The sequence below is a fragment of the Plectropomus leopardus genome, chromosome 20 (assembly GCF_026936395.1).
Source record: "Plectropomus leopardus strain MGB_pleo_1.0 chromosome 20, ASM2693639v1, whole genome shotgun sequence".
In the NCBI taxonomy this organism is placed as follows: Eukaryota; Metazoa; Chordata; class Actinopteri; order Perciformes; family Serranidae; genus Plectropomus; species Plectropomus leopardus.
In genome coordinates, this window is record NC_142195.1 from 3,157,888 (window position 1) to 3,184,005 (window position 26,118).

Sequence of the window (26,118 nt, forward strand, 5' to 3'; positions counted from 1 at the left end):
TGGTGGGGGGGGGGGCTTGTTGTGAATGCTGATGGGATTCTCGGCGTCTGATTGAAACTCAGCCATGCAGCAGGCTTGCACACTTTCTGTGTGTGTGTATGTGTGTGCCCGCGTGCGTATGTGGGTGATTGATGGGCTGTGGGCTTGTTGTTGGAGTGTGTGTTAATGGTTAATGTAATACACGCGCGTGTGTGTGTGTGTGTGTTTGTGTGTGTGTGTGTGTTATATCACACTTTGTTTGGTTATTGGTTATATTTCACTCTGCAGAGCCTGTAAACAAAACCAAATTAAAAAACATTTACTTTTAGAAGTTCACACATCCATCCATCATCCCTCTATTTCCTGACTGCTTATCCAGGTCAGGGTCGCCGTGGCAACAGGGCAGCACAGCAGACCAGAGACTGATTTCAGTGTGAAAAGGTTTTGCTGCAGAGTTTGAGTTCAGAGGGTTTTCAATGAAAGGGGAAAGGTCTCATCTGATGACTGCAGCCTGGATCAGTTGGATTTCTGGTCATATCAATGAACCCTTTGAAACCTGGACTGGCATTGCTTGAGCTACATTCAGATGCCTTTTACAAGTATTTAATACTTTTACTTTTCAGTTTTTATTTTATTTTATTTAATAATTAATTTATTTACTAATTTACAGGTTATCTACTTGTACTTTCACTTTTGAATAATTTCTTGCAAATTTTTGGGTAATTTCTTCTTTTGTTGCTCATTGGCTTTTTCCCATGTTTTTGAAAGAAATCACACCAATTTTCTCAGAGTTCAAGGTTTTAAAAACTTGGGAAAGGAGTCTGAGTGTAGCACATGAAAAGTGATGTCAAACGGTTAAGATCAGCTTTTGTTGTCATATAATTTAACAGCAGAGTGCAGGTTGTCTTGAGAGTGGCAATAAAGGAAAGGTCATGGGGCCACTGAGTAACACAGGTTCACCCTCTGGGGAACAGGAGTCTGATCATCATACGTCATTGAAATCTGTTGTGGGCCCCAATCTTCAATCTTCATATGTAAATGTTTTAACTGATTCAGCATAATTTGATTCAGCGAAAAGGATCCTTTTGATTCTCATCCAGCTACACTCGCATCTTCAAACATTTTGGAGGACTGATTTGTTTATCATTGTTTTGCCAAATAACAAAGAATTCTTATTTTAAAATAAAGGCAAAATGTTGATTCACTTATGTCTAAAAATGCCTTCAACACTGAGTAAGCTAGCCTGATTTTTCTGGCTTAAAATGATAAGGAGGTGTTACCTTTCTGATCATGTGCAAACACGTTTATTAACAATAAACAACTATTAATTAATTGTTACATGGATAGTATGCCTGGAAGGTATATAATATTTCGTACCTCCCTGAAATTTCACCAGTGTATAAAATGTTATGAGTAATACCCCAAACCCCCTGACAACAAGTGTGCTACTAATAAATACACAATATAAACCTACAAAACGTCAAAAAAAAGTAATATTCGCACAGTTATTTTCATTATTAAACAGAGAAATACAACTGTACACCTTTTGAATTCAACTTTTTTGGGGTCAGAGAAGAGTGACAAAGCTTAATTGCCTCGTTAAGTAATTGCAAGAGAAACTTCATTCAACCTCAACACAAACAAAATAAAACTCATCCAACCATCTTGGTTACTGTTAGTAATCTAGTCAGTAAGTCTAATGTTTCAACAATCACCACCTCCGGTTTGATAGAAATAAATTCTTAATTCACCAGGTCAGATGTAAAAAAAAAAACAAAAAAAAAAACGTGTTATTCCCCACGGTCTCTTTCTGCTTGCTGGTAGCCAGCTGATTACAGTCCTGTAACTTCTCCCTACACCACTAGGTGTCATGCGGTCTTTCAGCTCAGCTGCCTGTTCCGCCAATAGAAACCAGAGACCAAGCTTTGGTTGGGCATGCTGTGCACTGCATACAGCGAGTTTAATTAAATATGTATTTATGATGGTACTGAAAAACATAACCTTGGAATTTCTAAATACCCTGGTATACTGTTATATCGTGATACCAGCCAAGCCTGATGGAAAGTCAGTTGCGTCTATAATGTGAATTCCAAGATATTAAATGTTCATCTGCAATTTTCTTTCTAATATAGTTTGTGCACTAAAGAGGGATATCACATAAACTAAGTTAAGCTATGACTGAGACTGGGAACATGAGGACAAATACTCATATATAGAATTTGAAAATAATTTTAAAAGTTATTGTAATCCCCTCTCATACACTTTACAAGGCACTTTTTAAGACAGTTTATCCTTTTTTAGATAATTTATTTAGATTATTTTACTACCCAATGAATATTTTTTGCTTTTATGAGTATATGTGGCAATCATGTTGTCATTTATTGTAATGAACTGATTTCATGTTTTACAGATGTCTGTTTTTGATAAACAACGGAAAAAGTTGATTTATAAAACTACTATATTTCCTTACATTTCAGCAGTGTAGACATTTCCTCTAGTGCCACCCTCAGGACAATCTTTATATTTTTAGCTCCACTACCAGTCAGAATCTACGATATCAGCAGCATTTGTTTGTCAAATCCAAAACACATTCTGCTTGGGTTCTAAGTGTCACTGTGGTCATACATCTGTCATGATATATCTGTTGTTAATAGAAGCTGCATTTGTGTGTGCACGTCATCAGATGAATGGTGTGTGTATCTGCGCTCTGTGTTTCGTCTAAAAGCTGACAGATAAGGAAGCGTTTTTAAAGCACATTTGTTTTCTGTGGAGGGAAAATCATCCATTAATGCAGATTTATGCAGATTGGCTGGATGGAAGTCGTTTGGGCGAAAAGAGCCGCTGAGAGTCGAGGAGTGATTACTAATGGGTTTTTATAGCTGGACCAGAGAGAGAGGGCAGTGGCCAGCCTGTGTGTGTGTGTGTGTGTGTGTGTGTGGGTGGGTGTCTGTCTCCTGGGCTGCTGTTGAAACAACCATTTTAAATCTTTGCAGAAACCTCAGACTGTTGGGTTTGTTTCCCGCTGCTGTGAGTCTTTTTGCTGCTTCTCGCTAATTTATTTATGTTGGTTTTATGGCTGAGTCGCTTTCTTCCGTTCTCTTTCTCCTCTGCGGCTCTTCATGTTCTGCTCTTTCTTGGAATCCTGATACAGCAGGCAGGAGTCACACACCAACACTGCTGCTACGCTGCACAAATCAACAGGAAGGGGGAACAAGAACAAAACTTTTTTCTTTTGTTGTTACATTCTGTTTCCATCAGTTTTCAGTTTTAGTATAAGCAGAAGTGTTCAGATCCTTTACTGATAGAAAAGTTGCAGAACAAATGTGTTGAAATTAGGGTCAACCGATATTGGTTTTTAAGGACTGATAAAGATTTTTAGTAGATAATGAGACCAATAACCAATATTTGGAATAAATAAATAAAATTAGATAAGCATTGACAACAAAAATTTAAATCTTTCTGTGAATATTTTGAATGGATGAATGAATTTGGAACATGACAAACTCCAATACAAAACTTTGTTTAAATGCCTTTAGCAAATGTTTCATCATAACTTTCATCAGACTTTCAACATCATATACAGCAAAATCCCTGCAATTTTGTTTGTAAAGTCAAGTGAAAATTTATTTGATTAATAAAATAAAATGCTGATTCAGATAATCGGCAAAAAGCCAAATATTGGATCTGATAAGAGGCCAGCCCGATAATCCGTCAACCCCTTGTTGAAATACTCATGAAAGTCCTGCTTTCAAAAGTTTACTTTAAATGTAAGTAAAAATATAGAACTACTATGAGATAAATTCTAAAAGTCAGTATTCACTTTTAACATAAACACATAGCATAAACATTATTTTAAATGATCTATTCAATTGATTTAATTTGTGCCTTGTTAATTTAAAAAATGTGACCAACATATGTAGTGTGGGGACATTTGAAATAAAAAAAAAAAAAACGTATTAGTTCTCTCTGGCCAACATAGACATACTTTAACTCACATTTCCATGTTTCAGGACAACACGTGCTGATGGTAATAAATATGTGAGAAGATATCAGGATGGTCAATGCATTTTCTCTCGTATGCCAATATAATAAGTAATGTAATTAGAGGTGTTATGTAATTGAGTTGGAAAAGAGCGTTCGATTTAGTTAAACCACTTATTCTTAACATAAAATATAAGTCAAGTTGAAGTACAACTAAACAGTACAGTACCTGAGTAAATGCACTTAGTCAATGTTGCAAGATTTATTGCCCAACAATAGCCATTTTTTAGGCATGTCTATAGGAAACTCATTCATCAGAATAAATGCTGGTATTGTATGTTTCTGCAAACTATAAACTAGTTACATTTCAATATTGTGTATCTTTTATATTTATGTCTATGTTTATGTTTATGTATGTGTGGTTAGGTTTAGGAACGTAACCCACTTGGTTATGGTTAGAAAAAGATCATGTCATGGCTTTACGTGCTTGTGGTGGCACAATCTCCACTGAAAAAGTTACAACGTCTCAACCACATTTCATGCCTCAAAGACTGTCCTGTCCAATGAAGCTGAAAAGCCTCAAAAACAATCTTAAAAAGCTGCTGTAAACACAGCGATGTCTCATTAAATCACAGCTGGTTTTGTTGTTTGTTGGTCTTGAGCAGCAGGCGTCTTGCATCGTTGTTGCACCGACCACCATCTCATCAAACTCCAGATGTCAGCTTATATACTGCGTAATTTTAGAAATGTTATTATGATACATATAAAATATGCAAATGTAATATATTTGTGGTTTGCGAAAAATAAACAATCCAATAATAAAATCCAATTTTCTTCTGATGACAGAGCTGCTCTAGCAATCACAATATTAGTTGGTCAATCCACCACTTTGGCCAAAGCTTAGTCCCCAGAGGATGAATCCTACTGACGACTCCTTCAATTTGATCAATGCTTTGGTTTATGATCAAATGCCTGCCTGCAAAACTAATATTCCCATTAACAAATGTCAGCAGCTGAAATACTGAGCACAGATAGGGAACATGGTAAATATTACACCTGCTGAACATCAGCATGTTAGCACGTTCAGTGTAGCATTTAGCTCAACCCAAGTCTCTAAATAGTTATTTTGATCTTAAGTAGAATTTATTAAATTATTAGCACACATGTACAGCTAGGTCAGAAATATCCCTTAATGTAGACTTTAGCAAATGTTCACCAGCATTTGATTGTAACTAAGTACATTTAGTTAAGCACAGTGCTTCGGCACATTCCCGAGGAACAGATGGTACTGTTTACTTCCATGCATTTATCTGACAGCTTTAGTCACTAGTTACTTTACAAAATATTTTTGCATAAAAAGCATGATAAAATTTTAGAAAATTATGTTTTGTTTTAAATTAAACAGCTGATACAATTAGTCAGTTTATTAATTAGCTGATTGACCAAAACAAAAAACAAACAAACAAAAAGCACAAATTGGCAACTATTTTTTGATAAACATTTAATTAATTTTCTCCTTTACTTTGAATGAGTTTTTTGCACCCCCACTTTTAATACTGAACATGTACATGTTCCTGATTACACTTACTTTTAATCAAGTTCCATTTTCAATGCACTTTGTGCAGAGAATTATTACAATATGGTAGTAGTAATGTTACTTGAATAAACTGCACTTACCTCAATAACAATATTAAGTACTTATCAATAATTGGTTTTGATGTATTGTGCTCCCTTTTAACTCTGTGGTTGGATACCTGAACACGAGTGCAAAATTAGAGATAAAAGGTTCAGTCCTAAAACCTCCACTTTCCTCCACCTCCTCTCTGTCTTATAAGGTTAGGTCTTTTGCGGAGATGAAACTGATATCTACGTTCCCATCTGACTCTGGGCATGACAAAGAAGAATTTACTAAATGGATTTCACTAAATGCTGCACTGTTCCTTTAAATGTGCAGACTGGTGTTCTTATCTGATCGAGACTAAAGATTCACACTGCTGACTGAGAAAAGACTGTGTGTGTGTGTGTGTGTGTGTGTGTGTGTGTGTGTGTGTGTGTGTGTGATTATTAGCTGTGTATCTTGTAATTTCCAGAGTAGCTGATTCAGACTCCTGCAGCATTTTTCAGCTGCTGGTAATTAGTGGATGTTGAGACACAGAGAATTATCTGCTTCAAAGTCATTCACAAGGCTGATAACTGCTGAGTGTGTGTGTGCGTGCGCTGTCAGTCAGCTGAATTGCCTCGATTAAGCAGCAGATTATCAGGATTTTCTAATTATTAGGGAGTAATTAAGACTGAGCTAGGGATTATCAGACTGAAACATGAAAATACTGAAGCAGTGAAGGAAGAAAACATCCAGATACAGACGCATTAATGCGCTGAAACAGTAAAACAAAGAAACACTAAAAGTGTGAAACAAAGAGTTTATTATTAAGTCTATTTGGTGGTTTTAGCAATCTGCATTCTCTTTGATTGGAAGACAGAGGGATTCACAATGGCACAATAAGGCATCCAGACATGCCAGAATTTAAAATAACACAACGAGGGACTGGAAAAAGGATGGATTCAAATTAGTGAGATATTCAAAATAGTAAGAAACCATTTTAAAGCTAAACTTTGCTGATTTACAACCAGCTCTGTGTCACTGAATGTGGCCAGTATATGCAGATGAACAGGTCTGGCATCCCCCCTATGCCGTCAGCGCCCTAGCTTCTCGCCCATCTGCTGATAAAGGTCCAACAGGTCATGTGAAAACACATTATTATGCATCCTTGATGACACAGAGCTGGTTAATAATTAGCAATGTTTCACTTTACATGGAAAGAGTGGGACCAAAATGGCACATTAAAGGGGTATTAATGGAAAGGTGGCATTCAAAATGGCAAAATAAGGGACTCAAAATGGTAACAAATGAGCAGGACTAAAGGGAGGACTAAAAGTGGTGCAATGAAATAATCAGAATGGGAAGGAGAGGGATTCAAAATAGCTCAATGATGTATTTAAAATGGCAAAATGGAAGATTTAAAATTCAAATGAAATAAAGTTTTAAAATGGAAAAGAGGAATGATTCAAAATGGTGCAACAAAGGAATCAAATGGCACAATATTTGATTAATCATGTCAGAATCAGGTATTCAAATTAAAAAGGCGGGACTATATTGCACAATGGAGGATTCTAAATAAATAGGACGATTAAAAATGCAAAATGATTCAAAATACAAATGGCACAATAATGGATTAAAAATGTCACAATTTTGTATTAGAAAATGAAAGGAGAGACTATAAATGTCACCATGAAGGATTCAAAATCGCACATTCGGAGATTCAAAATTCCAATGACATAATACAGATTTAAAAAAGAAAAGAGGAAGGATTCAAAATGGCACATAAATTCTAATTAGAAGAAGGGGGGTTCAAATGGCGCAATAATTTATTCAAAAATTGTTTTTTGGGGGATCAAAATGGAAAGGGGGAATATATATGGCCCAATGTAAAAATCAAAATGAAAAGGAGGGAATCAAAATGGCACAATGAAAATGGTGAGACAAGTTCATAAAATCACAGTGGACGGCTGTAAAACCAGGAGTCGGTCTGTATTAGTTTGGAGGAAACCTCACTTGTTATTTCTCTGGAAATTTTGACATTTTGTTAATGGTGGCATTTGCTCTAAAAATGGGAGTCAGAATGTGCTGTACGGGGAGGCGCAGCAGGAGGAGGAGTACATGGTAATATTTGATATCACTCCTGCCCCCCTGCTGTGTGAGCACTTCACTCTGGTGTTTTATGTATAATTAAAATGTTTTCTGTGCAGGCAAAAGGCCTTGGCAGACGAGCAGCGGCCCTTACTGTGGCCCCGCCCCCCTCGTTAATGCGGCAGGAGGGAGGAGGTGTCGAGGGGTTAATGGAGAAGCTAATGATTAGCACGGAGGCTCTCCACATTAATTGGACATGTTTTTTTTGTGTGTGCAGGGGGTTGATGTTTGTTATTTCAGCAGGAGGTGGAAGAAAGGCGGCACAGAGATGGTTTGTTCCGTAGATTGTTTTTATTAAGTGGGTTTTATTAAGACAAGCTTAACGAGTCGATTTGGGTTTAATAGAGGACGGAGGCGGGGGGGCGGAGTTTTGTTCAGAGGTGTCTGCAGAAAGCCCCGCAATTATATTCACACTTTATCTGTTAGGAGAAGACATTACTATAGACCTGAGTGCTCATTAGCACACGCACGCACACACACACACACACACACACACACACACACACACACACTACAAGTGAGGGCCCTTTCTCAAATAATCTATTCACCTTATTCTACTTATTCTAAACCTGAAAAACGTCCTCTTTTTTCTATGAATGTCACAATACAGCTTAAGGTTGGACAAAAAAAGGTAAGACGGCTACATGAGGTGAAAGTAAAAATTTTACATAATTAAAAGGGGAATTACACTAAGACATACCAAATACAACAAAACATAAATATTGGAAGCTAAAATAGAGCTGCACTTGGGGCAGGTTAGCTGGATTCTCTTGATGAGATCACAGCTCAATCAAAAAAAAAAGTCAACACTATAAACATGTTCCCACACTCCAAACATTACCTCATTTTCCAAAATGTCCTCACATTTATACAAAAGATCTCAATCTCTAACCTCTGCCTACAAAAATGTACCCATCTTCCAAAATTGTCCTGCACTTATCAAAAATGTCCTTCCTTTTTTTATCCCATCTTTGCCAAAAGATGTTTTTTGTCAAATGTTAGAACTTTATGTTCCATATTTCTTTCAGTAGTCTGTGATCACATATTTCCTGACACTGAGTCTTACAAGGACAACTGTCTCACTTTATGTGGAGCTTTCAACTGTCTCACATCAGGTGTTTCCATCCATTACTTTTTAGTGCAGATTCAGCAAATAGAAGGTGACTTGCCATCATAGCATAAACCATTTATATCATGTAGATATTCTTATTGTACTTAATTCATCCTATGCCTGCTTGATCTTATTTCTTAAGATTGTAGGATTCTTCATTTGCTTTTGTAATTTATTTTGGGGACATTTGACATTCTCTTATAAACCTTTAGGGGTTTTCTGTATCTCACCTGCACAATCTACTTCTATTTTGTTGATGTTTTGCTGTTTATTTTTTACCGTGCAAATAAATAAATACAAAAAAAAATCTGTCCTCTCTTATGTCTTTAACGCTCCTGACACGTCTTCCAGCTCGTCACACAGTGCTGTTCTGTCAGTGACCTTCTGCCTCTGCTTAAAATGTTATAGGTATCATTCTGCATCAGCTATTAACTCTGTTCGCATATGGCTGTACCCACATATAGTAGCTGTGCGCCATGCTGTCCGAGCATGTTCTCATCTAATGCCGTCCAGCCGTATTCCGGTTGGCGTATTTTATCCATTCAGCATATTTTACATTCGCAATTTTAATTTGTGCAATTTGAGGGTTAATGGAAACACAACTAAGAAAACTACATGTGATGTTCTGAAAGCTCTGGAACAAGCTAGTAAGTGGACCTTGAGGGTTTTTGTTTTGTTGAACTGAAACAGAAAGCTGTTGAAGACCACTTCAGACAGCTGAGAGTGAACATCAGGTTGGAAAAAGTGTCTCGTGTGTTTTCTGCGGCAACAAACTACAATCTGCAAATTAAACTGTTAGCAGCTACAATAACTGTTTGTCTTTCTCTGTTTCTCTCCACAGTTCCTCCCTTCACCAGCCTCAGGTTTACTATCGTTTTTCCCTCTTAATCCAGACAGCAAACCAAAAACCGACCGCCCACAGACCGACACTCACCCGCACTGATCCTTTTGTCTCAGTGGGCGATTACTTCAACCTTCACCCGTTAAGGAAACCGTTTTCAGGATGACATCACACCGGACTTCTGTCAGCATCTGGAGATTTTCCAGAGCAACAGCAGCAATAATGGGAGCAAAAAAAAAAAAAAAATCAGCCATGACAAAAACACCAGCAACAAACAACTGCAACAACAAAAAACTGCAACAGAAGAACACCAGCAGCAGCAATACGTTGAGAATCCTCCAGCTCAAAGCAGCGACCGAAGCCTTTAATCCTCTCAGTGATTCATCATCTGCACACACTTTACAGCCAGCGCTTATCTTCTCACACTTTTCAAATCCAGATATTTCTTTCTTTTTGATATGAAGCCGCTAAAGATATAAAATAAAAAACTATATATACTGAAGAGCAACGCCCTCATGGAATCCAAAGTCAGACTGCAAACTGCTGGACGGCTTTTGCTAACTCTACTAACTCTCGTTGTGCTCTTTGATGATTTTTGGCTGTTTGTGGTGTCAGAAGCGTCGTCAGTTTTTAAAGAAGTCTTCAGGGGTTTTAATGAAATGATAAGAATTTACATGAATATGACATAGAACAATTGCTTATTTAAGACAAATTTTATACCTTCAGAGAACATGTGTGTACATTTCTTGGACTGGAGTAAATAAATGATTATATTCACAATTTCTTTTGTTGGAGCTTTTTTTTTTGGAAATGTGCCAATAGATTACAATCAGAATTGTATACACTGCAGACAGCTCAGCCTTTTAATGAATAGTAAAACATTTAGGGAAATACTGTACAACCAATCAAAGCTTTCTTTCTGACAGTGAGATGAGATTATTAATATTAGCCTCATGTTTGTGTTGGAGTCAGGATGACGTTAGACCATATTCTTTACATTAGGGATGGGGATTAATCTGATTTTATTCTCAGCTACAATTTTGGTTTCTATTTATTTTCAAAACAAGAGAATCAAGACAAAACGATTTTGAGCTGCAATGATGAGTCCACCAATGCTGCTCCTGTTTTGTCTTTTATTTTGTTAATCAAGTACAGGGTTTAACCTTTTGAAACCGAGATCGTCATCGCTTTTATTGTGCTGCATTCAGACGCCTTCGCAAGTATTTAAAGCTCTGAAATGGGCAAACTGGCTTGCTTTCTTTTGTAAACATGGGGAAAAATAAGTAATGAGCAACTTGGCAAGATCTGTTCCACAAATTGCAAGAAATAAAGGAGGCTTTGGGAAACTTTTTATTACTATTTAAAACAATTTATTTTCTTTTTGACAATTTTTTAAGGCCATTTCCTTGTTTCCTTTTTTCTTTTTTACTCCTATTCAACAACATGTAGGTCTGTACTTTTAACATAAAAGTGTGTTGTTTTTTTTTTTGTTTGTTTGTTTTTTTACAATCTTATCAAAATCAAGAGTCACTTGTGGTTCAGTCAGAATGGACCTGTCACCCTGTTTTGGATCGTGACCCAGCACTTGGGAACCACAGTTCTAGAGTATGGATTGTATTCTTCAGAGACAATAATAGCATCATCCAGGCAGAAGACAAATAATATTAGAGATGACTGTGGGTGAGGTGGAAAATACGTTTGGTAACCTCAGCAGTCGTGTTACAAACTAAAGGTTTATTTTTTGTGTGGCAACATGTTGCTGAGTTCCTCCATCAGGACATTCCCTTAGATTCTGAAAAAGTAGGGTTCAAGCAAAGAACTGCCTTGAATCCAAGCTTGGAAGTCTCTCTGCCACTGGTGGGGACATAAGCACTTGGAACGCTCAGGGCTAGTGTGTGGCATTATTTCTGAGAATGAAGGAGACACTGACCTGGCTGAGACCATGGATCAACACAATATAGCAATAAAACAGAGTTTTACCTTTGGGGTTGTCCATTGTTTGGATGTTGAAACTTAATACTAGGCTTGGGCTTAAGGGTATGTAATATTTCATATCTTTATACCTTGATAAAAGTAACACCGGGGCATATGGTTTATGACAGTACCAGTGAGCTTTTCAGCTTTTTTATTGTCTTGTTAACTCATCATAAATCAAACTATATTCAAACTTGACAGAAACAAATTAAAACTGACCCAAACCATCTTGGTTACTCTTGCTGGTAGCCTAATCTAATCTGTAAGTTTACTGTTTCAACACTCACCAGCTCCAGTTTTGGGGTTAGGGTTATCCTGAGATAGATGTGTAAATATACTGTTTTAACCCTGTGATCTCTACCTGCTGGCTGCTGGCTGTTTACAGTCCTGTAGTTTCTCCCTCTAACACTAGGTGTCACTGTGTCTTTCACCACAGGTGCCTGCTCCACCAGTAGAGACCACAGACTGGTGGTGCGTGCTGTGCACTACGCACAATGAGTCTAATAAAAAGTATTGAAAAACATACCTTCGGGACTGTAAAATACCCTGGTATATTGTAATGCCATGATACTGCCCAAGCCTACTCTATACGCACTTTTTTTTCCATGTCTTCATGTTGTTTTCTCTCTCTTCTACCTCCTATTCTTTTTTCTTTTTCATTTGTATTTTGAAAAGTGCTGTATGAGTTTGCTTGTTCGCTAATGGCATCAGATTAACCCTTTGGAACCTGAGCAAATTGGCTTAATTTCTTTCAAGAACACTGAAAAAGGCAATGAGCAATTTAAGAAGAAATGACCAGAAAATTTTGTGAAAATTGGCACCCCTCCCCCAAAAAATCTGACATTTGGATAGAAAATCAGTCCAATTTGTTTAGGGTTCAAAAGTTTGAATAGCTGTGAAAGGCGTCGATCCATATTGACCCATGTTTCAAAGGGTTAATGCCCATGGTTTTGAGATGATGTTCAACAGTCATATATAGCTGGGATGATTGAGCGTACTTCTGGCCATGAAGTCTCACCATCTACTGTCTAGATTGTCTTGAAATTTCCTGATCGCATTCCTTCTCCCCAGAGGATGAACCCTTTAGACTCAATGATCCCACCGCCTGTCCTTTAGCACCACCTTTATGTTTCATTTTGAGCTCCAGTGGTGATTAGACTCTAAGAATGGCTAAATCATCTGCGAGTTGTTTGTTCTGTCAGCTACTTGGCACAAAGTGTTCCCAGTCCAGATGTTGGACTTTATCTGTATGTGTGACGACGTGTTGTGTGTGGCGCTTTGTGTGTGTTAAAGACAGAGTGAGACAAACCAGCCTGCCAGCTCTGCCCTCATTTGCATCTGCTAATGGCTCTATGATGCCAGTTTCTGATCACTGCAACTACACATTTAAATTCCTGCTTCACTGCCAGATGCTCCCCTCTCTCTTTCTCTTACACACTCTCTCTCTGTCTCTCTCTCTCTCTCTTTCTCTCTCTCTCTCTCGTCCAGGGATTTCTGTTTCCATCCTGTAACAGCAGCTCTGTTCGTGCTCTGCATCAGAAAACACTAGCTAAGGTTAAAGCAGAGACACGAAGGTGCTGCTGGTCGTGATAAAGCTTATATATTTACAGCCAAACATTACAGTGATGAACATGGTATTCCAAAACCATGGGCACAATCTGCTGCTATATCAGCCTTCACTCCTCTGGTTTCAGGCTTTTCCACCACATTTTGGAACCTGGCTGCAGGGATTTGCTCCCATTCAATACACTTCAGCTGGAGAAAGTTGCATTAAGGAAACGGACAATTTATAGCAAATGGTCATAGTTAGATTTAGTTAAAAGGCTCCGCTCTGAGGGTGCTCTCACAGTCCGAGCAGCAACAAGGATTCTGCAAAACTACTGCAAGCTTAATACATACAGATGTGTTGGGGTGGTCAGGGGTAAAAAGTCTCAACTACATATATATATATATATATATATATATATATATATATATATATATATATATATATATATATATATATATATATATATATATATATATGTAATAATCTAATACATTTCTTTTATTACTTTTGCAGGACACTTCTACATAATTAATTTCTTTTTAATTTTTTAACCATTTCATGTTAAGGTGCTCATTGCCATCCTCCAAATACATTCTTCAATATCTCACTACTGCAAAAATAGTTAAAGGTGACAAGAAGATTACTTGAACATGATTAGATCATTACAAAATATGATCTATGAAAATAAGATATATATATATATATATATATATATATGTGTGTGTGTGTGTGTGTGTGTGTGTGTGTGAGAGAGAGAGAGAGAGAGAGAGACGTTTATATATAAATATATGCCTACCATAGCCTCATACTGACAGTAAAGGCCTCCGGTTATTTCATTTATTAGGCCCATAGCTATACTTTTTTTTTTCTTTTTTAAAAAGTGATTGCTTAACTTAAAATATCCTTTCTTTAGCTGCTAAATGCACCACTGTGTTTACCAGCTAGTCTCTAACTGTGTCTAATCTTTGCTGCTCAATGTCCAGCCACTTTATCACCACCTTATATCAAGTTATGTCATGAGAGAGGTAAAAATGAGCCAAAACACTCAAACTGTGGGCCATAAAGCCAAAGCAATGTGCCAAAGCAATGTGCTGAAATACATACACTACACATACAAACTGAGAGGTAGTGCAGAGTGTAATTATTTCACTATGAGCAACCCCTTTCACATGCCATTTCATCCATTGTCAGTATACAAATATTAATCAGAGCAGCTTTAAGGATAAGGCTAGTGGTTAGATTATATCAACACACTGTGTGTGTGTGTGTGTGTGTGTGTGTGTGTGTGTGTGTTTGTATAATCACAGTTTGGTTAATTTTGGATGTCACATCTGATTGGTTCCATCAGAACAAGCAGCCTGAAATGTACTTTTATGGGAAAACAAATATGCAGAAGCAGCAGCTTTTGTTCCCTCTGCTGCTTTACACCACTTCCTGTTTGTTTCTGCCTGTGACACAATGACATGCCATTAAACTAAATGGAGTTCTGGCTTTTGCTGTATTTTTTTTATTTTTTTTTAAAAAGGGATAAAAAAAAAAAAAACAGCCAACATGGCATTTATCCTCAGAAACACCTGTTGTTCTTTTAGAGCAAACATCTCAACAAATCATGTGACTTCAATCAGTGTAAACATCTGATTTGTTATCAGTTAGCTGACAGACTTACAATATTGTTTTCCTTCCAAGTCTTTACAGATGGACATTTTTAAATGAATGCTGCATATGTTTACTGACATGTTAGATCTCTCTTACCTGAGTTTAGCTGAGAAACTGTGTCATGTGATCAGTCTGAACAAGACAAGGACAACTGAAAGTGAAAATTTGTCATAATGCCCAGACTAAAAAAACAGCACAAATAAATCATGTGCACATATGCACATGACCCTCTCTGCTTTGCATGAATTTAACAGATATAATCAAGGAATATGTCATTTTTAGGTCAGAAAGAGGAACCCTACTGAGAGAAAAAAGTGTACAAAGTGTTAAACTCTGAAGTTTTAGGGAGAGAATATTAATGTAACCCTTAGGGACTGTCTCACTCATTACATTTCACATGATGTTAGAAAAAGTCAAATAGTGTTATTGTCTTAGTGTGGCTAAAACTGGACTTTTAAATAACATGTAAACATGTTAGTCCGACTGAAATCGAATTTCTCATTTATAATTGTATTCTCCCCCAGTGCTTGTATACCGGGACAAGGACAGTAGTCCTAAATTGTGCATATAAATGTACTGATTGTCTTGTTTTCCTGTTTAATTTTAATAATACTACTACTAATAATACTACTACTAATAATAATAATAATACAATTTATTTATAAAGTACTTTTAAAAGGCACTCAAAGATGGTGAAAATTTTGATGCTCACCTCTTGTCTCATATCAGGTCCTCCACTTCCTGCCCTCCTGTGTTTCCCTCCTGAGTGATGACCTGCCTCCCCTTAAAGAATTGCACCTCTGTGCCGTTGTCTCCCCTCCGAGTATTTAGTGTCTTTGTTCTCTTCCCTCTGTGCCAGTTTGTCTTGTACCCTTGTAACAGTGCCGCCATCTGCGAGTCAGATCCACCCCTTGCTCCTCCACAGCATCAGTCCCTTCTGGCTAGAAACCCCCAAGATGGCAACGGGTGAAACTCAAAGCTTAACCATTGGCTGATGTCATTATATCTATATCCATTATTTTATACAGTCTATGCTGTTAAACTATAAGTTGTGTCAGTTGCAAAGGAGAATGAGACATCTGAGGCATCTGTAAGAGTGAGAGTTGCCATGGTGAAATATGAACATAATTAATAATAGAGTAGTAAATAAAAACAACAAACATGGCTGAACCCTTATTGAGCCTCTTAGTAAATTGGCAACAGCATAAAAATTAAGCATTAAGTTTATTTTTGTTTTTTAATATTAGTTGATATGGGAAAACATTGTGCAACTCTAAATTCTTTCAAATTAAGGCACATTTGTACCTAAGAGAAACAACTGTTAGGGACTATTTGATACATTATATGTGCTTTTCATTTGTCATTTTTTGATAATGTTGGCTATGATAATAATAACCTTTACGTGTAGTATACTGAAAATATTTTTTTGTGTTTTTTCACATCTAAAAACATAGTGGCATCATGAAAAAAAAAATAACCCTGGCATTTAAAGGGTAAAAATTCTGAGATGTATCACTATTCGATATTTATAACTACGACTGATGTTGGTTTAAGAAAAACTCATTGAAAGTTGAAAATTATGTTAATGTATAATATTTTTAATTTTTTTTGTGCAGAGTGGTCTGAGTGTGAGTATTTGACACTACACAAAAAATAATAATATTTAAAAATAAATGTTGCTGGCAGTCATTGTGACATCCTAGGCTGTGATGATGATGATAGTAATAATAATAATAATAATAATAATAAATCTACTTTGCGTGCAGTATATTGAAAATTGTTAAGTTCGTTGTGTGTTTTTTTAATCTAAAAACATAGTGACATTATGACAAAAACCTGGCACTTTAAGGGTTAAAATTCTGAAAATAAATGAATATTTGACATTTAGGACTGATGTTGGTAAAAAAAATTAATCAATAAAAGTAGAAAATCATATTAATGTACAATATTTTTTAAAGCTTGATTTTGAGAGGTGCATTGTGTGTGCAGAATGATATAAGTGCATGTAATATTAAAGGGAGCCAAAGGGTTAGAGCGTTCATGCCACTTAAGAGGAAAACTTGTTGGTAATGTTGTTTTTTGTATGAGGCCCAATGTTTAAATTTGCCTTTGCCACCTGATGTGGCATTCGTTCACTGCGTTTGGGGTGCGGTCGTCATTACACCAGTAGCGACTGTTGATCTGGAAGATGCCGTAGTCAGTGGATCCATCGTAGTTGTGGTAGGTGGCTTTAGTGTTGTAATCCGACTCCCACTTGCTCAGACAAACCCCTGCAGAGGAAAAAGAACAGACCCATGTGTTACGCCATACGTGGTGTTGCACAATAATAATAAAATGCATGTAGATAAAGAAAAAATTGCTGCAGACTGACAGGCTCATACTCACAGTTAGCCAGGCTGTGGCCATAATAGCCGTCCATCCCATAAGCCTTCAGCACCCGTGCCCATTCACAGCGACTGTAGATTTTAGCACTGGCCAAAGCCACCAAGAGCAGGAACACTAGACTTTTCATGATGGACTCTCTGCTGGACCCAGCAGCTGCTGGTAAATGTCCTTTTATAGTTGAGAAGCTCCACTGAAAATGCTGTGGCTGCTTTACAACAAAGTCCTTGTTGTCTTTGAATTTCATCCAACTTTAACAAAGTAGCTTACAAAGGTGGAATTTCACTTTCGCTCATATGGAAACTTCAAAGACACTGTTTATTTTTCGGGGAGTGCATTATCAGTGTGATAAGAAAGACTGACGTAAAGGATAAGGACAAGGTGAAAACTTAGGTGCAGCTCTGGCACATATATATCTGCAAATGAAAATTACAATCAAGTGGCAGCCATGAGAACTTTTCTTCTTCAAATTCTTTGATCCAAGATCTTTTGTCCATGAAGGCAGGAGTTCAAAGTAATGTCACTGTACAAGCAGGTATGATTAAAGTGGCTGAAAAGCTTAGTGAAGAGTACATAAGACGATCTGGCCATGAACAGGTGAAAATATACTGGTATATACCTGCAGGGCTGTTGAGGACAGTGGGAACATATGAGTTGGTTGGAGGGGACATCAGGATTGGCAAGAAAGTCTGAAATCATCTCGTGGACAAATTACTGTTTCTTATCAGTTACATTCACTAACTGTCCATCAGTCGAACTGCATTAAACTAAAGCCCTGCTCATGTTCTCTACGGTTCTGTTTAACCTCTTGGTGTTGCCATTCCCCATGGGATGATAAGGTGTTGTTCTTGACTTTGACATGCCAGCAATCTGCATCTGAAGATGCAAAAATATCTCCTCCACAGCTGATGTGCTACTTGTTTTGCTGACTGGTCAGAGCATTTGAGGGGATGAGCCATCTTAGTGAAATGGTCTGTCGCCACCATAACATCCACACTCCCTCTGAAGACAAAAATTCCAGGCAGACCAGACCTAAGGAACTTATGATCTTAATACTTTCAAACTGGGCTCTTCCCTTAGGATCCAGTGTCTTGCTGACAAAACAGTAGCGATGCACCAATACCACTTTTTTGGGACTGAGTACGAGTACCAGTACTCACATTTGTGTACTTGCCGATACTGAGTACCGACATGAGTACTTAATGATACCATTATAGTCTGACAGTAGCTTTGAAAACATTATTTATTTTCTTCAGATATGTAACACATTAAATATGCAGCATGATACTGTTGCTGACATTTTAGCATTCAGTATTGTGTTTTCATGAACAAACATGACAGTGGCACACATTTTACTTCAGTGTAAAATGTTACACCATCAGTAGATATCAGCACCACACAAGATACCACTAACTTTAGCAAAACAACTTAATTATGTTATTATACGCTAGTGTGGGGGCTATGCCCTTTTATGAAAAAGTTACAGGAACATTTTAACATTAAACTGTGTTTTCCTGAACAAACATGGCACAGCCACACATTTCACTTTCCAATTTAAATGTTGTGTTGTAATGTAGTGTTTGTGAGGTCTAAGCCTTTTTCTGAAAAGTAAGAGGCAGGTTCTTTTTGATGAAGAGAAGCTTCTCTGCATTATCAGCCAGGAGCCTGTTTCTGTTTTCATCTACAATGTAACACTGAGCTAAAGAGCCTTTTACAGTCCACACTACTGCACGGTGCTGAGAGGTATCTGTGTGACATTTGGGCCAGAGTGGGAAACTGCACTTTGTTAACCCCCCAGTACTGCAGCAGTTTGTCTTCCCGTGAAATTTTGGCCTCTCCAAGGAACGTCTCTAACTGAATGGTAGCACCCACTGGTTTACTGCTCAGTGATGCTGATGCTTGCTCTTCTGCTATCTCATCAAACACACTGTCCAAACTACTTCTGGCCTGGACCTTTTGTAGCTTTCTGGCAGGTGGACACCCCAAATCCTCCTGCTTGTCAGCCTCTCCTTCAGACACCTTCTGTAGCTCCACCATCACCATCTCCTTGGCCTCTGTAGCAATGTTGATGTTTGAGGAAAAAGTGATCTTTATACCTAAAACAGGAAAAAAATTATCTTATCTGGCAACAGACATGCTCATCTGAAATTGTCAAAATGAATGCCATTTTATTGCCTTTATATCACATAAAGTAAATAAATCCTGAAATATTTAAATTGTAAACATTGTTTTTTTTCATCATAGGCTACCTCTCTTTCTCATATGCTTAGCAAACACACAAATGCATACAGATATGCACACATACTTTACCTTGGATCAAGTACAGTTGCAGTGCTGTAGAAAGGGTTTTTTTTTCCGTGTCTGTGAAGCATCTCTTAATGGCTGCAGCCAACATTCCCTTCATTGTTTTTATACCTTGGTCCTCCTCTGTTTCTTTGGTCAAGAGTCTCTGAAACACAGTCACAGCAGGAATCACATCTGATGCCAAAGCATGACAAGAGCTCACTTTCTGGGTTAACTCCTTGCCAGAACAGATAAAGTCTTTTCCATAAGTGTCCACTGGTGAGCGGTGAGATTGTTGGGGAGCTCATACTCGGACCCATATATTCCCAGAGCCCATTTCTGCTCGATGAGAGACTGCACCCTGTAATACGTGCTATTCAAGCGGGTCTGCACATCTTGCTGGAGTGGTCTTATGCGCTGGCTGAGCTGCACCTGGACCAAGTTTTGAATCCACAATTCCTCTGTAAAAATCATAGACTATCATCTCCCAGAAATCCCTCATATGTGGCGGCTCACGTATAAGGGGCTTGCCTTTCCATTATGGCTCCATAACATGCCTATGTGGCCTATGATTGGAAATAATGACGGCTAGTGTGGTGGCTGCGATAGAAATGAAGCTGCTAATGTTTTGAACATCCATCACCATGCTTCTTGGAATGTTATCACCAGAGAGGAAGTCACAGAACATCTCTTATGGGAATCACAGTCATCGTGCAATTGGAAAACTACCTTATTATATATCTCTCTTGTGGATTTGAGCTTTTGATGGTTCAACCAAAATGGTGTTGAAACTGAGTTGCAGAGCACATAATAGTCAAGAGTAACTCGTTGCCTGCTTGTGTACAAGGTCAAGGACCAACACAGTCCACAATTATGTGCTCAAATGGCTCATTGGCTGTTCAAGATTAAACTTAATTATGGAGATATATTGAGAAGTATTTTACAAATTCTGACCACAAAAAGAAAAACAGGCCTTTTACAGCGTCATTTAAAACACAGCCCCAAAAAGGGTCAGTGACTTAGACAAACAGCGCAACCAAAATCAATTGTATTCAACACACGTGTGCACAAAACTTTGCCTAACATTACACATGCAGGCACTCTACAACAAATAAGAAATGACACTAGGCATCAAAAATGCACGCTGCAATGACAAACTACAAATCAGTTAACGCATAGAGAAAAGAGTTACAATGACACAATTGTATACGTGAGTAACTATGCTGGAAAAACGTGCGGCTGCAATACTGAGGCAATCAAGTCCATCTTTTGAGTTTCAAGTTCTCGAAAAGTCATAGTTTTCTTTTCACCAATAGTAATACCATTATAACCACCAGAGTAATATAATAATAATCATTGAACAAAAGTTATTGCATCTCCATCTGTAATTTTTGACCCACACATTTTGCATTCTGCAGTTCATTTTTTTTGTTGGCCTTCTTGTAGTTTCTGTACACAAACAAAATTATATTTACTATTATTTTTCAAACTGTTGCTCAGTAACAAAGTAATAATGTTAGTTCTTGGTTCTCCTCTGCAACTTGATTGGATGCATTTGGATTGGTCCAAACAAAGTGGATCTTGGGAATTAGTGTTGACTTTTTAAAATAGCTGTATTTTTATTCTGTGAGCTTGGAGGAAGGTCTCAAATACAGTATTTTCAAGTTAAAAGTTCAAGTCCAATTGGAGTCAGGATGCATTGGTGTTGAAGTCCATTTTCTGTCTTTCTTGATTTTGTCAAGTGAGTCTGAAATCATCAGAGTCTGACTCAAGTCCAAGTCGTGTCACTTGATTCCACACTTCTGGATCATGTGAGAGTTTTTATTTTGCTGAGGTTAAATGTGATTGGGAATCAATCAATAAATTAACACATTTGCCTTTTCTGTGAAGGTATGCAAGTAAAAGGTATTTTTTTCACAAATTCAAGGTAACACGGAAAGACTTATTGTTATACAAATGGTCATTTTGTGGGTACAATATTCCTTTACATTTATTTTTGCTATATATTTATTCATGAGTTGATTTTGGTAACATAATTCAACTCAAAATTCAGTCAGCCTAAGGCACAAACAAGTGTTTTTTCCACATAGAGAGAGACAGACAGTTCAACACTCGTATAACAGGTCTAATCCAATCAAGATTTTTTTTTTTCATTTGTACCTAAAAGAAAACCAGTAAATGCCGAAACTTCTTTTTTAAAAAAAAGAAATCTGTTCACTGGGCAGTGTCTGCATGAGACCCAATGTCTTTTTATTTTACTAAGACATGTCAATGACTTTTCAAAGACCAGAGCAGTTTAATCTTTAATGTCTGTACACCTCCAAAGAAGAAGACATGAAGAAATGACCTCAAGTACCTCATCATTGATTTACCATTGCTGTTTATTCAGCCACTGTCATTGATGAAAATCAACATTTTAATCTGGTTTTCAAATGAGAACAAATTGAAATTGCCATATTTTTCGTCACTGATCAGATCTGTCACATCATGTAAATATGAACTCAATACTGTGGAAGTAAAGATTCGAATTGTCTTGATTCGATAAGGGTCGTCTGTAGCTCCAGTAACTCTCTGTTTTACTTCTGTCAGATCAAACATACAAACAGTAGAGAAGCTTTAATCTACTGCTGCTTCAGATTGGTGTCTTTCATTACATCGATGACAGTGTCCTGGTTCGTTGATTAAACACCACATCCTGCCACATAGCCACTCAGGTCACGGCCCTGGCAGTGAACGCGCCAGGCCACCCTGAAACCAGACAGAGAGACATCAGCCATCTCTCCACATGTGAATGTTTGTGCAGATAGCTCATCATTGTCACATGATCAGGTCTTACCAGGCTGCGATGCCATTGGGATCCTGCACGATACGTTTGGCACAATTGATCGCCACACCAACATCATCAGTCAGAAGCTCTGCAAAAAAATAAAATCCAGATTTAAATGTTAATTTAAACAGTGACAGTAATGTAACTGTAACTCAGTATATGTGCTACGTTTATTTAGTGCTTTCATGCAAAGCACTTTAAAATCTGCTCATTCATTCATCCTCAAAAGTCCTTTTTTTCTTTCTGAACCTTTTGCATCTTTACTATAAAAAGCTCTACCCTTTATTGTCATATGCTTGATTTGTGCAATTATAGCATCTAAGACCTAGGAGATCTTCCTCTGGACTACAGAATTGCCAGAAAATCTCCACCCAAATGAGTAGGCAGCAGTGTAGCCTGAGAAGTCAAACTAGGGCATCGAAGTGCACAAAGTCCTCGCTGATGCTCTTTCAAAGTATACTGTGCAGGATTTTCCCAAAAAAGGAAAAGAAAAAAATCTATAGGGTCATACCAAAGAAATCTCAGTATTGTAATAACTGAAGGTGAGTCAAATGAGTATAATTTAATCAAATGGCCAGAAAAAAATGTAGGCATTGTCTGTTTTTACACATACCCATGTGCCTCCTTCTCAAACCTTTAGACTTTGTTGCTTAATCCTAACCGGCATGTGTATTTGTCGACATCCCAGCCTTGGTTGCCATGTACTGTCAGTCAGTCAGTCAGTCATTTTCTGTAACCGCTTGTCCTCGTAAGGGTCGCGGGGGGGCTGGAGCCAATCCCAGCTGTCATCGGGCGGAAAGCGGGGTACACCCCGGACATTTCACCAGACTATTGCATTGCCGACACACATAGACAGACAACCATACACGCTTACAGTCACACCTAAGGGCAATTTAGAGTCACCAATCAACCTGAGCTGCATGTCTTTGGACTGTGGGAGGAAGCCAGAAACCCCGGAGAGAACCCACGCAGACACGGGGAGAACATGCAAACTCTGCACAGAAGGGTCCCCGCGCCATGTACTGTTGTTGCCTAAATATGACCTTGTGCAGCCACATCCCATTGAGTGCTTGTATTGAAATCTGTATCTGAAAGAATGTAAAGAGCAAATGGAAAAGGATACCTAAAACATAATATTTAGTCACAGGAGTCCACTAACAAAGCTACAATATGTGACGACTTGGTATGAGAATATGTTGAGTTACTTTGGAAATGTTGATATGATACCATATGAAGTACACAAAGATAATGTATTTGTGGTTTGCAGAAATGTACAATGGCAACATTTTCTTATGGCAAGTGAGCTGTATAATTAACATTTTTATCGACTCAGATGTCAGACAATGGTGGCTGGTCATTAAGAGAACATCCAGAGAGATTTTCGTGAAAATAAGAAACAAAAAAACCCTAAAGTCCCTCCCAATCCCAGTGTAAATTTTGCCCTTGCATACACTCAAACATAAATAGTGGCCATGCAGGGCACTGGCTTACTGTTGGGAGTTTTAGGAGAGGTTCAGCATCTTGAAATACAGTTATGACTTTTGGTTTAGGTGTGGCCCCATCCACCCCTATGAAATATTCCTAAAAAAACATTACAACATGGCGTGTATTAAAATAGGATTAAAGTAGTTAAAGTTTTGGCTGTGGTGGTGCACTGACCGCTGCAACTGATGTGGCATGCATTCGATGAGGGAGTGCGGCCATCATAACACCACCAGCGGCTGTTGATCTGGAAGATGCCGTAGTCAGCGGATCCATCACTGTCATAGTCGATGGCATCAGTGTTAAAATCCGACTCCCACTGGGTCAGACAAACCCCTGCAGTGGAAACAGAACAGACTCACATGTAGACACCCTGAAAGATCATCATTGGGCATTAAATTCCTGTTTGAAGGTCAATATCAGGCATCAAGTCACTGTTTTATGAGATGTTAGTTGATTGGGACCAGTAATTTTATTTGAGTCTCCACTGGTCACCAGGAAATGGTTCCCAGCCAGGGTAGCTGTTTCCCCCTGTATCCAGTGTTTGTGCTATGCGAAGTTACCATACATACAGAAAGGAATGGCATCAATCATTTCATCTTACTATTTGAATTTTTTTCCCCAAAATGGTGAACTTTGTCTTTAGGCTAGCCATAAAGGTCTAAAAAGTAAATACCCTGAAATTTCTAATGTAACGAAACATTATTTGGTACATCAAGCTCTTCAAATTTGTAGCATTTTTTGGGGGGTGAAAAGTATATATGCAATGTTCAGCATGGCCCTTAAAACTGAAGTTATGTTACACTGTTATAATAAAAATGCATGTAAATAAGTAACACTTTTTGGTCGGGACACAGTAACGGCAGAGTGACAGGCTAATACTCACAGTTGGCCAAGCTGTAGCCATAGTAGCCATCCATCCCATAAGCCTGGAGAATTCGGGCCCATTCACAGCGATCGTAGACTGTAGCATTGGCCAAAGCCACCAAGAGCAGGAACACGAGACTCTTCATGATGGATTCTCCGCTGGACCGAATGTCTCCGCAGCTGCCGCCAAATGTTCTTTTATAGTCGAGAAGCTCAGCTGAAACTGCTGTGGTTGCTTTATTTCACACGAACACCTTGTTTTCTTTGAATTTCATCCAACTTTGACAAAGCTTATGAAAGAGGCTGAATTTACATTTTTACTGAATTTGAATGCGGGATTTGGTGTTTGATCTTTGAGGAGACTTGTTTCAGGTGGAGTGTGTTATCAGTGTGATAAAAAAGACTGATATGAAGGACAAGGACAAGGTGAAGTCCAGGCGGAGCTCTGGCACATATATATCTACCAATGAAAATTACAGTGGAGTGGTAGCCATGGCAAAATATTGTTGGTCTAAGTGTCAAAACTTTAGCAAGTTTAGCAAGAAAGCAGGATTCTGAAGATAAGGCACGGTACAGGCAGGTTTTTGAAAAACTTTGAGAAGAGCACATAAGACTATTAGCAGGTTTCCATTACAGCGTTGTGCAAAACTTTAGCAATAATTTTTGCTAAAATGTCGATAAATGTCGATAAAGCACAGTTGCAAGATGACTGCGTTTCCATTAAGTGATGTTCTGCAACTTCTCCTCTCGTAATAACATTCCAAGAAGCATGCCGATGGATGTTCAAGACATTAGCAGCTTTATATCTAATACAGCTACTGCACTACCTGTCATTTTTGACAATTGAAGGCGACTTAGGCGTGTTATGGAGCCATAACCATAAGCCTTGTGTCAGCAACTTTTCTTCCTTTGCTTGATTATGGTGATGTACTGTAGATGCATGCACCAGTCACATGTTTACGTTCACTGGATACTGTGTATTATTATGCTTTGAGGTTTGTCACTGAATGCAAGTATCAGACTCATCATTGCACTTTATACAAAAAAGTTGAATGGTCATCCCTGTCTGTCAGAAGCTCCACTCATTGGTTGATTTTTATTTATAAGGCTCTACTTGGTCTGGTCCCATCCTATCTTGAATTTCACCTCGTTAGGAATCAAGGACATTATAGTTTATGACCCAATGACTGCCTTCTTCTGACTGTCCCTTGTGCCCTCACAGAGCTTGGAAAAGAGGCATTTCGTTATGCTGCACCCTTTGCATGGAACTCCCTGCAAGCTGAACTAAAATTGTCAGGTCTGATCCCACTTGACATCTTCGTTGAACTTCTTAGAACCAAAGAACTCGATAGCATTGTCAATGTTTTTAAAACAGACAAAACACTTTTTTTTTTTTTTTTACTTTTTCAATAAAAGGTTAAATAAAATAAAATAAAAT

The 26,118-nt window shown here is 37.9% G+C and overlaps 3 protein-coding genes across 3 annotated transcripts in view; 1 reads left to right on the plus strand and 2 right to left on the minus strand.

Annotated features, from left to right (window-relative positions):
• mbd2 (methyl-CpG binding domain protein 2) overlaps positions 1–10,440 on the plus strand; it is a 37,635-nt gene extending 27,195 nt beyond the window's left edge. Inside the window, exon 7 of the mRNA XM_042509522.2 lies at positions 9,661–10,440. The gene's annotated coding sequence lies outside the window, so the exon portion shown is untranslated. The remainder of the gene's footprint in view (positions 1–9,660) is intronic.
• Positions 10,441–14,674: 4,234 nt separating this feature from the next.
• LOC148186132 (lysozyme C II-like) lies at positions 14,675–17,382 on the minus strand. The gene is made up of 2 exons (XM_088071265.1): positions 17,225–17,382; positions 14,675–17,109 (listed from the first exon to the last, which is right to left on the minus strand). The coding sequence occupies exons 1-2, from the start codon at positions 17,349–17,351 to the stop codon at positions 16,937–16,939; spliced, it is 300 nt and encodes a 99-aa protein (XP_087927391.1). The 5' UTR covers positions 17,352–17,382; the 3' UTR covers positions 14,675–16,936.
• A 4,485-nt stretch (positions 17,383–21,867) lies between these two features.
• On the minus strand, positions 21,868–24,868 carry LOC121959740 (lysozyme C-like). The gene is made up of 4 exons (XM_042509211.2): positions 24,700–24,868; positions 23,991–24,149; positions 22,341–22,419; positions 21,868–22,252 (listed from the first exon to the last, which is right to left on the minus strand). Exons 1-4 carry the CDS (start codon positions 24,824–24,826, stop codon positions 22,186–22,188), a joined length of 432 nt encoding a protein of 143 aa, XP_042365145.2. The 5' UTR covers positions 24,827–24,868; the 3' UTR covers positions 21,868–22,185.
• Between the last annotated feature and the right edge of the window lie 1,250 nt (positions 24,869–26,118).

Bases quoted from the DNA above. Each gene is read 5' to 3' on its own strand.
- LOC148186132 (XM_088071265.1), bottom strand. From the start codon at position 17,351: ATGAAAAGTCTAGTGTTCCTGCTCTTGGTGGCTTTGGCCAGTGCTAAA. The intron at 17,110-17,224 runs GTGAGTATGAGC...TTTCCTCTGCAG, and splicing joins TGGCCACAGCCTGGCTAACT to GGGTTTGTCTGAGCAAGTGG.
- LOC121959740 (XM_042509211.2), bottom strand. From the start codon at position 24,826: ATGAAGAGTCTCGTGTTCCTGCTCTTGGTGGCTTTGGCCAATGCTACA. The intron at 22,420-23,990 runs GTCAGTGCACCA...ATTTTTTTGCAG, and splicing joins ATGCCACATCAGTTGCAGCG to AGCTTCTGACTGATGATGTT. The intron at 22,253-22,340 runs GTAAGACCTGAT...GTCTGGTTTCAG, and splicing joins CCCAATGGCATCGCAGCCTG to GGTGGCCTGGCGCGTTCACT.